Source organism: Canis lupus, chromosome 3 (genome assembly GCF_048164855.1).
Source record: "Canis lupus baileyi chromosome 3, mCanLup2.hap1, whole genome shotgun sequence".
In the NCBI taxonomy this organism is placed as follows: Eukaryota; Metazoa; Chordata; class Mammalia; order Carnivora; family Canidae; genus Canis; species Canis lupus.
In genome coordinates this window covers 42,838,536-42,858,244 of record NC_132840.1, presented here as the reverse complement: position 1 = coordinate 42,858,244, position 19,709 = coordinate 42,838,536, and the positions used below count along the sequence as shown (strand labels likewise).

The 19,709-nt window shown below is 39.5% G+C and overlaps 1 protein-coding gene across 6 annotated transcripts in view; it reads right to left on the bottom strand.

Moving 5' to 3' along the window:
* The window catches only part of ROR1 (receptor tyrosine kinase like orphan receptor 1), a 475,484-nt gene that overhangs the window by 127,013 nt on the left and 328,762 nt on the right, over positions 1–19,709 (bottom strand). For all 6 annotated transcript variants that reach the window (XM_072820556.1, XM_072820555.1, XM_072820553.1 and 3 more), the window contains 2 exons: positions 10,423–10,710; positions 9,732–9,762 (listed from right to left, as the gene is read on the bottom strand). In XM_072820556.1, the coding sequence (XP_072676657.1) occupies positions 9,732–9,762; positions 10,423–10,710 (319 nt within the window). The remainder of the gene's footprint in view (positions 1–9,731; positions 9,763–10,422; positions 10,711–19,709) is intronic.

Below are 19,709 nucleotides of genomic sequence, written 5' to 3'. Positions count from 1 at the left end.
AAATTTAACAGATGGGATACCTAGGTGGCTAGGTTGGGTAAGCATCTGACTCCTGATTTTGGTTCAGGTCATATCTCAGCATTGTGAGATTGAGCCCTGTATTGGACTCTGTGCTGGGCATGAAGCCTGCTTAAGATTCTCTCTCTCTCTCCCTTTGCCCCTCCCTCAGCTCTCTCCCTCTTAAAAAAGTAAGAGAGAGAGAGAGAGAGAAAGAGAGAAAGAAAGAAAGAAGAAAGAAATTGAAGAAAAAAGAAGAAAGTCTTGAATATTGAAATCTATAAAACATCATTGAAAGAAATTTAATAAATGGAAAGATAACCTGAATTCATGGATTGGAAGATTTAATGTTTAGATGGCAATATCCCCCAAATTAATCTACAGATTCATTGCAATCCTTATCAAAGCCCTAGCTGGCTTTTAGGCAGAGATTAACAAACCGACCCTAAAGTTCATATGAAAATGCAATGGGCCCCAGAACAGCAACCCCTCACCCCTCACCCCCTGCATCGTGAAAAAGAAGGTAAAGGACAACGTCACAGAATGTGATGATCACGGATGCCTGGGTGGCTCAGCAGTTGAGTGTCTGCCTTTGGCTCAGGGCATGATCCCGGAGTTCCAGGATGGAGTCCCACATCAGGCCCCTGGTAGGGAACCTGCTTTTCCCTCTGCCCGTGTCTCTGCCTCTCTCTCTTTCTCTGTGTGTGTCTCTCATGATAAATAAATAAAATCTTAAAAAAAAAAAAAAGAATGTGATGGTCAGTTTATGTCTTCACTTGGCATAAAAAAGGATGAAGTGTTGATACATGCTGTAAGATGAATAAATCCCAAAACCATAATGCTAAGTGAGAGAGGCCAGACACAAAAGGACAAATAGTATATGACTCTATTTATTTATTTATTTATTTATTTTTTTAATGAACTTTATTTTTTTTTAATTTTTATTTATTTACCATAGTCACACAGAGAGAGAGAGAGAGAGAGATGCAGAGACATAGGCAGAGGGAGAAGCAGGCTCCATGCACTGGAGCCCGACGTGGGATTCGATCCCGGGTCTCCAGAATCGAGCCCTGAGCCAAAGGCAGGCGCTAAACCGCTGCGCCACCCAGGGATCCCTATATGACTCTATTTATATGAAATATCTAGAATAGGCAAATTCATAGAGACATAAAGTAGATTAAAGGTTATCAGGGGATGAGAGGAGTTTCTTTATGAGATGGTGAGAATGTTCTAAAATAAGAGAGCAGTTAGGGTTATACAACTCTGTGAATATACTAAAAACACTAGGTTTTATACCTTAAAATGGTCAATTTTATGGTATGTGAACTATATACCAGTAAAACAGTTATTTAAAAAAAAAAAAAAAAAAAGAAGGGCCCCTGAGCTGGACCTACTTACAAAAAATACACCAAAAATCAGTTTAATATACCCATGGAGTCCTTTGCCTCTTGAGACTGGCACTTGGTGCTGGCATAGTGTAACCAAAACTTTGAACACCCACTCTTGTGACAAACACTAATCTGGCCCCAGGGATCACTTCCCTACACCTCTTGCCCTATGTTCTTAGAATAGAAGGCAAGTGTGATTCTATACTATGAAGATCTGCATGTTATATAACTGCCAGTGGAGGAGATGGACACTGCTTAGAACCCAGGAAAGACTGCAGCGGCAAAGGCACTTCAGTAAAAGAAATCAATTTGTCAAATCAATTTGTCAAATTCTTCCTCAGTATATTCTTGCACAACAAAGTATCATTCCCAATATTGCCAAGCATCCATTTTCTTGTTTTTCTTTGCATTTATTTATATTCTGAAAGTTCTTACAAATTAAAATAATGTTTGCAAGATTGGGGTGCCTGGGTGGCTCAGCTGGTTAAGCATCCATCCAACTCTTGGTTTCAGCTCAGGTCATGATCTCATAGATCACGGGATCAAGCCCTGTGTCAGGCTTTGCACTCAGAGGGAAGTCTGCTTTGGATTCTCTCTCTCCCTTTCCCTCTACCCCTCCTCCATTCTCTTTCTCTCTCTCTCTAATAAGTAAATAAATCTTTAAAAAATAATAATATTTATAAGATTATATTCTTATGGCTGAGATATTCTGCAATATTCAGTGTTATGAGTTGAACTGTGTTCCCTCAAAATTCGTATGTTGAAGTCCTAATTCCCAGGACCTCAAAATGTGACCTTATTTGGAAATAGGGCCTTTACAGAGGTAATTAAATTAAAATGAGGTCATTGGGATGGGTCCTAATAAAATATGACTGATGTCATTAGAAAAAGGGGAAATTTGGAAATGTGCACAATGAAGGGAGAATGCCATGTAACTAACATGGCAGAAATCAAGATGATGTATCAACAAGCCAAGGAATTATGGCAAGTCACCAGAAGAAGAAAGAAACCCTCCTCACAGTTTTCAGAAAGAACCAACCCTGCCAACATCTTGATCTAGGACTTCTAGCTTCTAGAACTGTGAGATAATAACTTTCTGTTGGTTAAATCAATTCAATATTCTTTGTTATAGCAGCTGTAGAAAACTAATACATTAAGCAATTGATATTGTTCTTAAATTTGTGCATGTATAGGATAATGTGAAGCAGGATGCTGATTTATACAAAATCATATTACACATTTTATAACAATATACATAATACTATAATATTTTGTAATATATTGTATAATACTGTGATTATGACCCCATATATAATATGTTGTATAACATATATAATATATAATAATGTAGGTTTATTATATTATTATATTTCATAATATGTGCAATATTATGTGATTATTTATCACATGACCTCATTATTATGTTTGAATATGAAAAATAAAGTTCTTAGTTTATCTGCTATAATTGTTAGCAAATCAAACTATTGCTTTAGGAATTTCATTGATCATTATAGCTGTTACTGGCTCAAGGTAGTACAGTTTCTTCAAATTAAAATTAGTTTTAAAAAGTAAAAATGATAATCACTCAAATAGTTTGTCTAATTTGGCACTGTCGGGATCCCTGGGTGGCGCAGCGGTTTGGCGCCTGCCTTTGGTCCAGGGCACGATCCTGGAGACCCGGGATCGAATCCCACATCGGGTTCCCAGTGCATGGAGCCTGCTTCTCCCTCTGCCTGTGTCTCTGCGCCTCTCTCTCTGTGACTATCATAAATAAATAAAAATTAAAAAAAAAAATTTGGCACTGTTGTCAAAAGAACACATGCTAAAATCTTGTGTAAAAAATCTGTGTAAAACAACAGAGGTAGTCATTTTGCTGAACTGAACAGCTATACGCCAATAAATTAGGCAATCTAGAAGAAATGGACGCATTCCTGGAAAGCCACAAACTACCAAAACTGGAACAGGAAGAAACAGAAAACCTGAACAGGCCAATAACCAGGGAGGAAATTGAAGCAGTCATCAAAAACCTCCCAAGACACAAGAGTCCAGGGCCAGATGGCTTCCCAGGGGAATTCTATCAAACGTTTAAAGAAGAAATCATACCTATTCTACTAAAGCTGTTTGGAAAGATAGAAAGAGATGGAGTACTTCCAAATTCGTTCTATGAGGCCAGCATCACCTTAATTCCAAAACCAGACAAAGACCCCACCAAAAAGGAGAATTACAGACCAATATCCCTGATGAACATGGATACAAAAATTCTCAACAAGATACTAGCCAATAGGATCCAACAGCACATTAAGAAAATTATTCACCATGACCAAGTAGGATTTATCCCCGGGACACAAGGCTGGTTCAACACTCGTAAAACAATCAATGTGATTCATCATATCAGCAAGAGAAAAACCAAGAACCATATGATCCTCTCATTAGATGCAGAGAAAGCATTTGACAAAATACAGCATCCATTCCTGATCAAAACTCTTCAGAGTGTAGGGATGGAGGGAACTTTCCTCGACATCTTAAAAGCCATCTATGAAAAGCCCGCAGCAAATATCATTCTCAATGGGGAAGCACTGGGAGCCTTTCCCCTAAGATCAGGAACAAGACAGGGATGTCCACTCTCACCACTGCTATTCAACATAGTACTGGAAGTCCTAGCCTCAGCAATCAGACAACAAAAAGACATTAAAGGCATTCAAATTGGCAAAGAAGAAGTCAAACTCTCCCTCTTCACCGATGACATGATACTCTACATAGAAAACCCAAAAGCCTCCACCCCAAGATTGCTAGAACTCATACAGCAATTCGGTAGCGTGGCAGGATACAAAATCAATGCCCAGAAATCAATGGCATTTCTATACACTAACAATGAGACTGAAGAAAGAGAAATTAAGGAGTCAATCCCATTTACAATTGCACCCAAAAGCATAAGATACCTAGGAATAAACCTAACCAAAGAGGTAAAGGATCTATACCCTAAAAACTATAGAACACTTCTGAAAGAAATTGAGGAAGACACAAAGAGATGGAAAAATATTCCATGCTCATGGATTGGCAGAAATAATATTGTGAAAATGTCAATGTTACCCAGGGCAATATACACGTTTAATGCAATCCCTATCAAAATACCATGGACTTTCTTCAGAGAGTTGGAACAAATTATTTTAAGATTTGTGTGGAATCAGAAAAGACCCCAAATAGCCAGGGGAATTTTAAAAAAGAAAACCATATCTGGGGGCATCACAATGCCAGATTTCAGGTTGTACTACAAAGCTGTGGTCATCAAGACAGCGTGGTACTGGCACAAAAACAGACACATAGATCAATGGAACAGAATAGAGAACCCAGAAGTGGACCCTGAACTTTATGGTCAACTAATATTCGATAAAGGAGGAAAGACTATCCATTGGAAGAAAGACAGTCTCTTCAATAAATGGTGCTGGGAAAATTGGACATCCACATGCCAAAGAATGAAACTAGACCACTCTCTTTCACCATACACAAAGATAAACTCAAAATGGATGAAAGATCTAAATGTGAGACAAGACTCCATCAAAATCCTAGAGGAGAACACAGGCAATACCCTTTTTGAACTCGGCCACAGTAACTTCTTGCAAGATACATCCAAGAAGGCAAAAGAAACAAAAGCAAAAATGAACTATTGGGACTTCATCAAGATAAGAAGCTTTTGCACAGCAAAGGATACAGTCAACAAAACTAAAAGACAACCTACAGAATGGGAGAAGATATTTGCAAATGACCTATCAGATAAAGGGCTAGTTTCCAAGATCTATAAAGAACTTATTAAACTCAACACCAAAGAAACAAACAATCCAGTCATGAAATGGGCAAAAGACATGAAGAGAAATCTCACAGAGGAAGACACAGACATGGCCAACATGCACATGAGAAAATGCTCTGTATCACTTGCCATCAGGGAAATACAAATCAAAACCACAATGAGATACCACCTCACACCAGTGAGAATGGGGAAAATTAACAAGGCAGGAAACCACAAATGTTGGAGAGGATGCGGAGAAAAGGGAACCCTCTTACACTGTTGATGGGAATGTGAACTGGTGCAGCCACTTTGGAAAACTGTGTGGAGGTTCCTCAAAGAGTTAAAAATAGACCTGCCCTCCAACCCAGCAATTGCACTGTTGGGGATTTACCCCAAAGATTCAGATGCAATGAAATGCCAGGACACCTGCACCCCGATGTTTCTAGCAGCAATGTCCACAATAGCCAAACTGTGGAAGGAGCCTCGGTGTCCACTGAAAGATGAGTGGATAAAGAAGGTGTGGTCTATGTATACAATGGACTATTACTCAGCCATTAGAAACGACAAATACCCACCATTTGCTTCTACGTGGATGGACCTGGAGGGTATTATGCTGAGTGAAGTAAGTCAATCAGAGAAGGACAAACAGTGTATGTTCTCATTCATTTGGGGAATATAAATAATAGTGAAAGGGAATATAAGGGAAGGGAGAAGAAATGTGTGGGAAATATCAGAAAGGGAGACAGAACATAAAGACTCCTAACTCTGGGAAATGAACTAGGGGTGGTGGAAGGGGAGGAGGGCGGGGGGTGGGGGTGAGTGGGTGACAGGCACTGAGGGGGACACTTGACGGGATGAGCACTGGGTGTTATTCTGTATGTTGGTAAATTGAACACCAATAAAAAATTAATTTATTAAAAAAATTTATTTTATTTTATTTTTTGGCAATAAAAAATTTTTAATGGAACTAATATATAGCAATCTATGAATCATATATATATATGTATATGTATGTATACATACATATATATGTATACAGTATCTCTGGCCATGAACAGAACACCCAAACAAGCATAATAATGATTAAAGTAGTCATTTTTGATAATTCTTGGCTTTTAGGCACATACAAACCATAACTTTATAAGTATTTTTTTATTTTGTCATTATGAAGGTTTACTTGTCAATGTGGAGGACAGATCCTATTTCATTTAACAGTTTGCTAGCTTGATTTATAACTTCTAAATATTTAGACGTTCGTTATGTGGGTCTCCACTTGTACTCATGCCCCAGGCCCTATAATTGTTAGGGGTGGGCCAGGACCCTGCAATGACAGAAGAAATAAAGCCTGAAGCTATGAACAGAAGCCAAACTAACATCTCAGACTTGCTCCTGCTACATCCTAAAATGCCATTCTGTGAGCTTCATGTGGAAACCTGATATAGTCCCTAGAGGCAGTGACAAGTGTCTCATCACCTTTGCCTTCCTGGGTCATTGTCTCAAGGACCCTTACAAGTCCTTCTCAATCAGGGATTATGTAGCTCTCTCTGTGGTCTTAAATGGCACTTGTCTCTCACCAGGTTTCCTAAGTTTAATACATTTCACTGTTTTAGACATTAGGGCTGTGCCGTGGACTTGCACTGTATTCTTTTTCTTTTGCATTAACTCTGCTATGCCACCCTCAAGTAAGCAGAGGAATGTTATACTCTGACCTTGGAAAAAATAATGCGCAACCTGAGAAAATGCTTGCAGAGCAATCCTCAAAGCTGTGGAATTCACAGTGGCTATCATTTTGCTAGATTCCACTGGTTTTCTTTCTTTCTTTCTTTCTTTTTCTTTCTTTCTTTCTTTCTTTCTTTCTTTCTTTCTTTCTTTCTTTCTTTCTTTCTTTCTTTCTTTCTTTTCTTTCTTTCTTTCTTTCTTTCTTTCTTTCTTTCTTTCTTTCTTTCTTTCTTTCTTTCCTTTCTTTCTTTCTTTCTTTCTTTCTTTCTTTCTTTCTTTCTTTCTTTCTTTTTTTTAAGATTTTATTTATTTATTTGAGTGAGAGAGAGAGCAGGAGCCAGGGGGCAGGAGAGGTAGAAGCAGACTTGCTGCTGAGCAGGAAGCCTGACACAGGGCTCGATTCCAGAACCCCGGATCATGACCTGAGTCGAAGGCAGACATTAAACCAACTGAGCCACCCCGGTGCCTCTCTATGTCTCCTCTTGTGGCAGGTTTGCCTGCTTGTTGGGGGCTATGAGGATAGGGAAAGGAGATTAGCATTCTATCTGGGAATTAGTCTTGATTAGAGAAGAACTCTTAGGAACAGGCCTAAGAGGTAGCAGTAAAGAAAAGGGAAAAAGTAGGACAGGTCACCAGTTTCTAAGGGAAAGAGAAAAAAAGTGCATCAAAACACCAACTGGTGGGGCGCCTGGGTGGCTCAGTTGTTTAAACTGCCAACTCTTGATTTCAGTTCAGGTCATGATTGCAGGGTCCTGGAATTGAGCTCTGCCTGGGGTTCCGTGCTCAGCAGGGAGTCTCCTTGAGATTCTCTCCCTCCCTTTCCCTCTGCCCCCCCCCCACCCCATACTGCACATGTGTGTGTGCGCGTGCTCTCTCTCTAAAGTAAATAAATAAATCTTTAAAAAAAGAAAAGGAAAGCACCACCGTCAATGCCTAAACAAGGAGGGTGAAGACTGAGCTGCAAAAAGCCCCACTGGATTTCCAACTTCTTTTATTTTATTTTTTTAAGATTGTATTTATTTATTCATGAGAGACTCAGAAAGAGAGGCAGAGACATAGGCAAAAGGAGAAGCAGGTTCCCTATGGGGAGCCTGATGCGGGACTCCATCCCAGGACCCTGGGATCACGCTCTGAGCCAAAGGCAGATGCTCAACCACTGAGCCACCCAGGTGCCCCTCTAACTTAAATTGTATCTTACTGTAGCTCTCTCCAAGCAAACCTGGCAACTCTCTTTTACTTTTAGCTGTGACTGAGCATCTTTAAGGACATCCACATCCTCTCTGTAGACTTCAACTCACAAAAGCCATATAGTATCTTTGTATAAAATTACAAACCATGAGAGACTCAGAGTGGGCTCAGCAGAGAGATGGTAGCTAAGGAAGAATGAAAATTTCAAGCAGGAAGGACACAGAAGTATTTAAAAATGATTTTGATAATAAAAAAGGAATTCTCTGATGCAAATACAACAGTCAAACTTCAACAGCCCAGTGCTTCACAGTCAAGGCAGATTAGCAAACTGCATTCATCCTACTTGGATGCAGATTATCTACCACATTTGAAACACAGATTATTAACAGGAACAAATAAGGCACCAGGGTGGGAAGCAGTTTTATAGCAAGTAACGAAAGTTTTCATTTTCATCTTTGTTTAAAGAAGACTTCAAAAGGATTCCACATATCGACCAATAGTGAGATCATTAAAAAAAAGAAAGAAAAATTAACTTCAAGAATGCAAAGCGGAATGACCAAATTTCTGACCTGTTTTAAGATCAATCAACATTTTCTACCTAGATAAGTAGAACACAATTAGCACTTGGGTGATTTTAAAGGCTCTTTTATAGTTGCCTTTAATCAGCTGACAAAATAGCAGAACAGGGTGGCTGAAGGCCAATGTTTATTTTTACCCATTACCTGTTTTATTAATGGGACTGTGGGCCACTGGGCCCTCCAGGCACACACAAATATATTACAATATCCCACACTGTAATTAAGTGGCACAGAGGGGATTAGAGCAAATTCAGTGGCTGTTATATTTGCCATGGGTATAGTCTAGGTCAGACATTCTGATGCTCTCGTGGTCGAGCCCAGTGAATTCTACTTCAGAAGTCTACAAAATATGGAATATATTTTATTGCAGAGCAAGGGTTTTAATAAATGGCTCTTATCCCCCAAATAAAAACATACATTAAAAAAATGCCCCAAGTGGATGCTCCTACAGTGAAGGAAGAGAACTCCTTAGCCAGAGTAAAAGACAAATGCATCACAAAGAGCATTAGTTTAAGAAATGAGATTGTTAGACTCCAATAACAAAGGACCCAAAATGAATCAAAGCCATGTAACTCTCAGTTCTGGCACAGTACTTTCTTCCCTGCCCTATGTGAGTCGGAACTTCTATCTTTGAGTTTTTTAAAGGGAATAAAAATAAAGTGATTGCCTAGCTGTTGGCCTGTTCAATAACTAGAGCATCAGGAATGCAATGCTTGCAGAAACACAAAAGAGATCCTTTTAGGCTACAGGCCTAACCTAGCACTATATCCTTTTTTGTGTGATTTGACCAAATCCATTGTTGTAAATGTTAGATTGATTTTAAAATAGAAAACGTAACTAGACTTTTGCTTTCATCAACGTGTTCAGAGTCAACAAGACCACACTTGAGATTACTGCCAGTGCTGGTCTCTTGTGAATCTTCATATCAGAGAAAAGGCCAAATGGAATGAAGGTAGGGTAAAATGGACTGAAATCTGTTAATAGTCTTTGGCCCACGCAGAGGACACCATTGCCTTTGCCCTAAAAACCTCTGGAGAAACACTTAGAAGTGACAAGTAGGGAGATAAAAATACTTACGAGGATCCTGGACTTGCGGTAGGAGGCGGGCCTGGAGAAGTGAAAGGAAAAGCAACAGTCAGGTTGGGTTATTGGAGGGTGAGCGTGGGTACAAACCATTACAGATGGAAGTTCTCAACCACTTCAGGTGATATTTATTTTTCTGGGATTTATTATTTTGTTTCAGTTCCCCACAAACACCTCTACAAGAAAACATACCAGCGAGAACCTGCCTATACCACCCCATAGCTCAGGGCCTGGGAAATGCTAGGACAAGTGCTGACAAATGAGTCACTAGAGTAGGGATCCTCCTGCTGTGCAGAGTTTGCAGCAGGAGGCTGAGTGGTTACAGAAGCACACTGGTTGAAAAGCAGGGGTCTTGGTTGGCAGCTGGACAGAGAAGAGGCATACATGCTGGAGACCTCATCTTCTCTCTCCCTTGCATGGTGGTTTTGGTTTAGAGTAGGGCTGTGGAGTCTGACAAATCTGGACCCCACTTCTGCTCTGCTATTTACTAGCCGGGCAATCCTGCACATGGTATTAATACTGGCTTTGGTTTCTTTACTTGTAAAATGGATGCAAGTGTACCAGCTTTGGAAACTGTACCAGTTTCTGGGCACATAGAACATTCTCAGTATGTGCCCATTCCCTCCCTCCTCACCCCCCAGGGATGCTGGGGGCCAAAGGCCATCCCCCACAGAGGGTGGCTTACCAAACTTGACGAACAAGACCCCAGTGGTGGAAACCACTTTCTTGCCATTTGTTGCCACACACTGGAAGTAGCCTGTGTCTGTGGTGTCCAGGTTTCTGATCCGTAGCCTAGAGCCATAGTTGGTTGCCCGAAAGGAGATCCTCCGGGGCTCCTGGACCACAGGTGCATCATTTTTGAACCAGCGGATGGTGGGAGGTGGATTCCCAGAGACTTTGCAGTGCAGTTCAGCTGTCTGCCCCAGGGATGTGGTGATGTTATTCATCGGTTCATCGAGGGTCAGGTAAGAATCTGTGAGCACAGGGTGAAGGAGGCATGTGAGAGGGGCAGACTGCTAGTGAGTACCTCCAAGCAACCCAAATCCACTCCAATGTGCCCCAGGACCACAGAGTCACTGTACGGGAGAGACATAGTGGAGACAGACAAGGTATGAAATTATACATTTACTGAGAACCCATGACTACTGAGCAACCACCCACAGATCCTGCTACTTATGAGGATACTTGTTACTAGCCATCGTTTAAAACTTTATTTATTTATTCATGAGACACACAGAGAGAGGCAGAGACACAGGCAGAAGGAGAAGCAGGCGTCCTGGAGAAGGCCCAATGCGGCGCTTGATCCCAAGACCCCGCCCGGGGATCACGACCTGAGCCAAAGGCAGACACACTCAACTGCTGAGCCCCAACCCAGCTGCCCAAATCAAAGTTTTCAAGTGACTATATGGCAACCTATAGATGAGTAAATGTACCCTCTAAGGCAAGACAGAATGAGATTTTGTGTTTCAAAGCATAAGAAAGACACACAGTCCTTGTTACAGATTCAAACGATACTGTGAAGAAAAAGCAGCAAAATTCACCTCAAATCTTTTCACCCCAAAATGACACATCCTTAAAGTTCTGGCAAAGATCCTTCCAGTTTGTCCACTTTTGATATGAAAGAAAGCATGAAAGACTGGAAAAGTAGGAGCAACATATTTATATCCACATGGCACAAGATCAGGAAGGATGCTGAAAATTTTCCCACCAGTGATGATATAAAGGATATGGAGGTCTCTGGCAGACAAAGTAATGAGGCAATGAATATATTTATAATGTTACTCATATCAATCATTAATATGTTACAATATTTAATTCTACTTTTAATTGAGATATAATTCATATTTTAGGAAATGTACCAATCTTAAGTTATATAGTTCTCTAAGTACCAACAAATGCATATATCTATACAACAAATGCCCTTGTCAGATAGAGAACATCCTGAACATCCTAGAAAGTACCCTTAAGATCCTCTGTAGTCGAACATTGCTTCCACCTCCACCCCCATCTCCATTCTAGGCAACTGCAGTTCTGATTTCTATCATCATAGACTAATTTTGTCTGTTCTAGAATTGCATATAAATGTAATGATACTGTATGTACATTTTGCTTTTTTAGAAATTTCTTAAATATTTTAATAATGAAATACATTTTATTTAAGCTTATTCTTCAATAATATGTATTAAACCTCATATTAATATTAGTTGCAGAATCCAGTTACAGAGAAAATAATTTCCTATTTAAAAAATTAGGTTCGCCATTTTTTTTTAAATCGTTCTTTTGAAAAAAAAAATAAATAAATCGTTCTTTTGTTTACAGATAAGGAGGTTTCTTTGACTTCATTTTCCCTGATCACCCTTTCATCTCCCCTGCCATACCCTCCCAGTGCCTTCCGTCCTTCCCTCCATCTGGGATGGCTTGTTAAGCTGCTGTCCTCTCTGCAGGACTATTAGCCCATAAGTGCAGGCATCTGGAATGTTTTGGTCATCACTATATCTTTAGTGTATCCTACTGTCTAGCAGCGTTGTGCAACAGAAATTTCTGTAACGATGGAAATGTTCTATAATCTGCATTGTCTAAATGGTAGCCACTAGAAACAGGTGAGCTTCCGAGCACATGATATGTAACTAGAGCAACTGAAGAACTGAATTTTTAGATTTTTTAAAAAAGATTGTATTTATTTATTCATGAGAGCCACAGAGAGAGAGGCAGAGACACAGGCAGAGAGAGAAGCAGGCTCCCTGTGAGGAGCCCCATGTAGGACTCGATCCTGGGACCCTGGGATCACACCCTGGGCTGAATGCAGATGCTCAACCACGGAGCCACCCAGGTGTCCCTGAATTTTTAAATTCAGATTTAAACAGCCATATGTAGCTAGTAGATACTATATTGTACAACACAGGCGGACACAGTAAATTTGTTGACTTCAATGGAAATTTAAAATTTAAAAAAAAAATGAACTTTTTTTGAAGAGACCTGCATGCCTAATTTAAGCACTCAAATTCCTATACAATGCTCTCATAAATGCCAAAAATAAATGTTTCACTATTTACCTTAAGTTTCCACAAAATGATTAGGGAGAGATGTGAAAGTCTAGGCAGCCCCACAGGAGTATGTCACACATGTGAATGACATTCATCTTATGTGAGTGTTAGAAAACAGATTAAGTATTACTATCACTCACTGTGCTATTATAATGACACTTTTCATCCCACTTAAACCAATGAATAATTATCCTTCACAACACAATCATGAGCCCATAAATTATTTTGCTAAAGTCTTGCTTCTTTCCATTGATATTCTGATCTTTATCTCTGAACTTGTTTCTGTAAGCTCTATCCATATATACTCTATCTGTGAATGTTTTTTGTTCATAGATACAAGCACATGTGTTCCTAAGACGTTTGAGGTATGCCCACAGAGTAGAGAGACCAATTAGCAGGTGGCTTTATGGAGCTGTCATCATGGCTTCCCAGCTCCATCTCCTACCCAGAGAATGGCTAACTATATACCCTCTCTGTAGGAAAGAAACACAGAAATAGCAATGCCAACATAAGCATAGTGATTAATACTCTATGAGGCAGGTTCTGGAACTTGACTGACTGGGTTTGAATCCTGGGTCTGCCCCCAATCATCTGAGAGAACTCAGGCAAGTTACTCAACTTCTGGGTACCTCAGTTTAACTGAGAAATAGGAATAATAAATAGGACTCTAACAGGCAAAACCGTTAGAGGATTAAAATTAAATTGGGTGACGCATGGGAAGCACTTAAGCTAGTGCTGGGCAAAAAGGGAAGCACTAAAAATGTTCATCAATGTTATTACAATTCTTTTTATAATAGTAACAATTTTTGTATAATGCTTTTCAGGTCACTCAGTCACGCGTTCTCTAACAATGTGGCAAGTAGGAAAAGAGCATTAATTACCACAATGAGGAAATTACAATTGAGAGAGGCACCGACTGGCCCCATGATCTCTCAGTGAGCTGGCTGTACATTGTGCCCAAAGCCTCTGGCACTAGCAGCCAATTCTCAGGCTCAGCCAAGCACAAAGTCCAAGTGAGCCAACAGGCCAATACAGTAGTGAGCACAGATAGACTATTTAGAATCCTACAATACGCTGGAGGTTTCAGTACCCACCTGCTCAGTAACCCCACAAAGCAAGAATCATTATCAATGCTTTATAATGAGGAGATGTAGGATCAGAGAGGTTAAGTGACTTGCCCAAGGTAGCATGGGTGATCTGAAGGTCTAATCTAGACCTGACTCCAAAACCTAGCTCTTTCCATCCCATCAGACTGCTTGGGCAACTCAAGCCCCACTAGGGGTAGAGACAGAATTTGAGTTTCTTCCCTAAAAAAGAGCAAGCTGGGGACACAAACACATACCCACAGGGCTGAGATCTGCCCCTAACTCCAGTCAGGATTGTCTAGCTCATGGGTCTAAGCTTTTGCTGATGTTCTTGTTTCCCTCCAGAAGCCAGGTAACTCACCTGACCTGATATATGAGGATCCCAGTCCCCCTGCCCATCTTCTGGCACATTTTTTTGTTTCTTGACCTTCCAATAGAGTGAGTCGAGCCTTGAGTTGGAGGAGTCTCCATAGTGATAAGAGGTTCATCACCTGGGTACTCCCACAACCTGACTTTCCCCTCTGAGATTCCTTCCTTCCTTCCTTCCTTCCTTCCTTCCTTCCTTCCTTCCTTCCTCCCTCCCTCCCTCCCTCCCTCCCTCCCTTCCTTCCTCTCTCTCTTTCTTTCTTATAGCTTTATTTATTTAACTTATTTATTCTCACCTCCCAGATTTCTATCTTCTCTTCCCCCCCCATAGCTTTATTTATTTATTTATTTATTGATTGATTGATTTACTTGCTTACTTACTTTAAAAAAAGAGAGTGGAGAGAGGGACAGAGGTAGAGGGAGAGAATCTCAAGCAGACTCCACACTGAGCACAGAGTCCGAAATGGGGCTTGATTCCATGGCCCTGAGATCATGACCTGAGTTGAAAACAAGAGTTAGACGCTCAACCCACTGACCTACCTGGGAGCCCCCTACCTTCTTTCAATATGGAAGCACACCAACCCAAGCCACACTCCCAGAGGCCAGGATAACAGTTACTGGGGTGCATACCTCAGGGGTTAACATTACCTGCTGAGTTTTAGTCAAAAACGAAAGACACTTCTACTTCTCTTGGTTTTTTTCTGACAGGCAACAGGCGGTGGCAACCAAAGCCGAGCAAGCTTTGTGGCCAAACCCACATAACATATCACATAAAAGGGTGAGCTGGCTCTTTAAACTATTTCTTTGACTCCAAACTCTAGTTATTTTGCATATCATAATCACAGAGATACAGAGCTTCAAGTTTTTTTCTTCTAGGAACATAAATTTGCCAAGAACCAGAGAGTTCTATAACAGGAGGTAGTTTTTCAATTACCCTCTGGAAGTGTATTCAAATTTATTGCAAACAAATTAATAAGGGCTGATCTAATGTACAAGAATCAACCCTCACAGACTCTGGTGCCAGAATGCCTGAATTCATGTCTTGGTTCTGCTCTACATCAGCTGTGTTACCTTGGGCAAGTTATTTAACTTCTCTGTGCCTCAGTTTTGTTATCTGTGACATTAGTATACTAGTTGTATCTTCCTTGCAGGGCTATTTCAAGGATTATATGAACTAATACTTGCCAAATGCTTTTAATAGGCTCTGGCACAGAGCAAGTAGCATATGAGTTCCTGTTATTTTATTAGCTATATTTTTCTTTTCTTTTTCTTACGAATATCTTATTCCTAAAAGTAGGGAAATGATTATTCATTCAACTGATTGGTTTCCTGACCAAGTCTAGTCTTGATTTTTTAGAAAAGTACACCTGAGGGGTGAAGTCACCTGTCTGAGATCACATAACTAACACACTGCAGGCAAGAGTGGTTAATTTGTCCATGAATACCCACCTAAAAACAAAAATGAAGATTACAGGGTACTTTGAAATCAGTGTAGTAGCTGGCCCACAGAGTATATGTCCAGAGATCAAAAAGGAACTGTAAATAAATCTTTGTATTTACTGAACAAAGGAGCCCTGCCATAAATACAGGGAATTTGGTTTTAGCTTTTTTACTGATAAAGAATAATGTTCAAATTTGTTTGCCATCTGTAGCTGCTCACTTAGAACACACAAATGGTCTGGTCCTCAGTTTGGCAAAGACTAGAAGCATCAGAACAACATTTGGCCTAAACAACATGAAAGCATTTTGTGATGGAATAAAATAAAATAAAAACGCATGTCTGTATCATTACTATCAGTCTTGTTGTTAACAAGCCCCTGGCTACAATCCATTCTCTTCCCAGAACCAGCTGGATCCTTCTGCAGCAGCCTCATGGGGCGCATTGGGGGATCCATTCCCTTCTCTACACCTAAAGCTTGGTATGGCCACTGCAGGTTCTGACCCAAATACCTGGGTGTCTCTGTGAAGAAGCCCAGGGCAGAGGAAACCTGCAAAGTGGACCCGATACCAGTTGTGCCACAAGCTAGCTGCCTATGTCAGTCATTTCACTTCCCTAGACTCTGGCTTCATGATCTATTATATGGGCCTGTGCAGGCTGCTCCTCCTGAGTAATTTACTTTTCCATAAGGAGTAGACACAGAAGCACTGGATGGCAGACAGCAGGTACCAACTGGGCCTGATGCCAGACAAAGCAATGGGGCGTCAACATTTATACCTGGCTATCCATATTTTCTTTCAGTGACTTGATTCAATATCTCTGACACTGTGTGCTTGAGCTGTGGAAGCTTTCTCATCCTTTTTTCCCTTCTTAGGCCACAAATGCTGGCAGACTGGCCAGTAGCAGTAGCAGGTGGGATTTAATCTGGCTTCAGAGAGAAAAATTTTCCAATTCTGCTGACTCCACCCTCTAGCTCTGTGTTGCTGTGTCTCCCAGTGGTGGTACTGGTAATAATGACGATAATGATAAAAACATCAATGATGATAATACAATGATAGTGATAACAGTTAACAGCTAAAGGGTACTTACTATTATGGTAGGTGTTGTTACAAACTATTATTATCCTCATCTTACACATCAGATACCTAATGCATAGAGAGGGTAAGGAAGCTGTCTGAGATTCCACACACAATGAGTGGAAGTGAATCAAATTATTGATTCAATGTAATTACAATCAAAATCCCAGAAAGTTATTTTGTGGATATCAACAAGCTCATTCTAAAGTTTAAATGGAAAGGCAAAAGATCCAGAATGGCCATAATAATATTGAAGGAGATCAAAGTTGGAGGATTGATGTTACCCAATTCTTGATATAAAGCTAACATAATCAAAACAGCGTGGTATTGATGAAAGAATGGACAAACAGAGCAGTGAAACAGAACTGAGAGCCCAGAAATAGACCCACATAAATATAGTCAACTGATCTTTGACAAAAAAGCAAAGGCAATACAAAGGAAGAAAGAGTATCTTTTCAACATATAGAACTGGAACAACTGTATATCCACATGCAAAAAAAAATGAATCTAGACACAGATCTTATACCTTTCACAAAAATTAACTCAAAATGGATCACAGACCTAAATGTAAAATGCAAAATTATAAAACTCCTGGAAGATAACTTAGGAGAAAATCTAGATGATCTCGAATATGATAATGATTTTTAAATTTATTTTTTTAATATTTCATTTATTCATTTATTTGAGAGAAGAGTGCATGCATGTATGAGTGGGAGGAGGGGCAGAGGGACAAGCCGACTCCCCACTGAACGGGGATCCCAGCGCAAGGTTCCAGGACCCCTATAATCATGACCTGAGCCAAAGTCAGATGCTTAACCAACTGAGCCACCCAGGTGCCCCACAGTAATGACTTTTTAGATACTACCTGGGAGATATTATCCATGAAAGAAGTAACTGATATGCTGGACTTCATTAAAGTTTAAAAAAAAATGTATGCTCTACAGAAGACAACATCAAGAAAATGAGAAGACAAGCCACAAAGTATGAGAAAATATTTGCAAAAGAAGCATCTGATAAAGGAATGCTGTCCAAAATATATAAAGAACTCTTAAAACTCAATGAGAAAACAAAAACTGATTAAAAAACAGTCTAAGACCTTAACAGATAACTCATCAAAGATACAAAAATGGCAATAAGCATATGAAAAAAATACTCCACATCAGATGTCATCAGATAAATACAAATTAAAACAAGATACTACTATATCCTTATGAGAATGACCAAAATCCAGAACACTGACAACACCAAATGCTGGTGAGGCTATGGAACAACCGGAAATTTCATCCATTGCTGGTGGGAATGCAAAATGGTACAGCCACTTTGGAAGACAGTTTGGCAGCTTCTTACAAAACTAAACATATTTTTACCATATGATCCAATAATCTCTGATGTTCACACAAAACTCTGCATACAGATGTTTGTAGATTTATTCATAACTGACAAAACCTTGAAGAAAGCAAGATGTTCTTCAGTAGGTGAATGGATAAACTGTAGTGCATCTAGACAAGGGAATATTATTCAGCACTAAAAGAAGATGAGCTTATCAAGCCATGAAAAGACATGAAGGAAACTTAAATTCATATTATTAAGTGAAAAAAGCCAATCTGAAAAGGCTACATACTGTAGAATTTCAACTACATGACACTCTGGAAAAGGTAAAACTATGGAGACAGTAAAAAGATCAGTGGTTACCACAGGTTGGAGAGACAGGAAGGGGATGAGTGAATAGGTGAAACATAGAAGATTGGTAGGGAATTCTATAATGGTGGATATATGTCATTACACAGTTGTCTAAACCAATAGAATGCACAACAGCAAGGGTGGTCTAAAATACAAGCTATGGGCTTTGGGTGATTATGATGTGTTCATCAATTGTAAGATGTACCACTCTCATGTGTGATGTGGATCATGGCGGAGGCTGTGCATGTGTGCCAGCAGAGAGTATACAGAAAAATCTCTGTATCTTAATTTTGCTGTGAACCAAAAACTGCTCTAAAAAAAGTCTTTAAAATAATTAAATGTTCTCAGTTTTTATTCTGTTACAGAAGTTCTCAAAAGTTCTGGTTTTAAGACCCCTAAAGACTCTACAATATATGAAAACATTTAAAAACATTTTTGGGCGCCTTGGTGGCATAGTTGGTTAAGCATCTGGCTCTTGGTTTTGGCTCAGGTCGTGATCTCAGGGTTGTGGGATTGAGCCCCAGGTCAGGCTCCATGCTAAGCACAGAGTCTGGAGGTTGCTTGAGATTCTCAGTCCTTTCTCCCTCTTCCCCTCCCTCTTGTGCTCTCTCTCTAAAAATAAATAAATAATAAAACCCCCATTTGTTTACTCATTTATTAAAAAATAAAAAGTAAAAAAAAAAAAAGTAAAAAAAAAGTAATCTCATTACCTGCTAACTAATATATTTTACAAAAAATAATTATCTTTTATATACACGCATAAATAGTAAGAAGGATGGCATTGTTTTATATTGTCAGTTTATTTGGCTTAAGAACAGACAGCTGTTTTCTCCTCTTTCTATATTCAGTCTGTTGAGATATGTTGTTTTGGTTAAAGCATATGAAGAATATGTAGCTTTACACAGCTGGAAAAGGGAAGGATATTTTAATAGCCTTTTCAGATAACTTAGAATATCCTTCTGTATACTACACTAAAATTTGATAAGTCTTAGTTTCTTAAAGGTTAGTTGTGATGTGAGTCTGAAGCCTTATCAGTGAACTTGTCATAATCTGTTACATTATAATGGGTTGTTTCATCTTGGATTTTAAAGATCTTTTACCCATATATGATTTTGCAACATTACGCATTGTCCATTTAGAAAACATTATTCCAATGATTTATGTAGATCTTCCAAATGTGAACACATTTAATTATATAAGAGAAAAAAATCATTTTTGATTTTTGATTTTGAGAAAAAAATCATTTTGTTAATATCACCACCAGATATTAATATCATCATCAG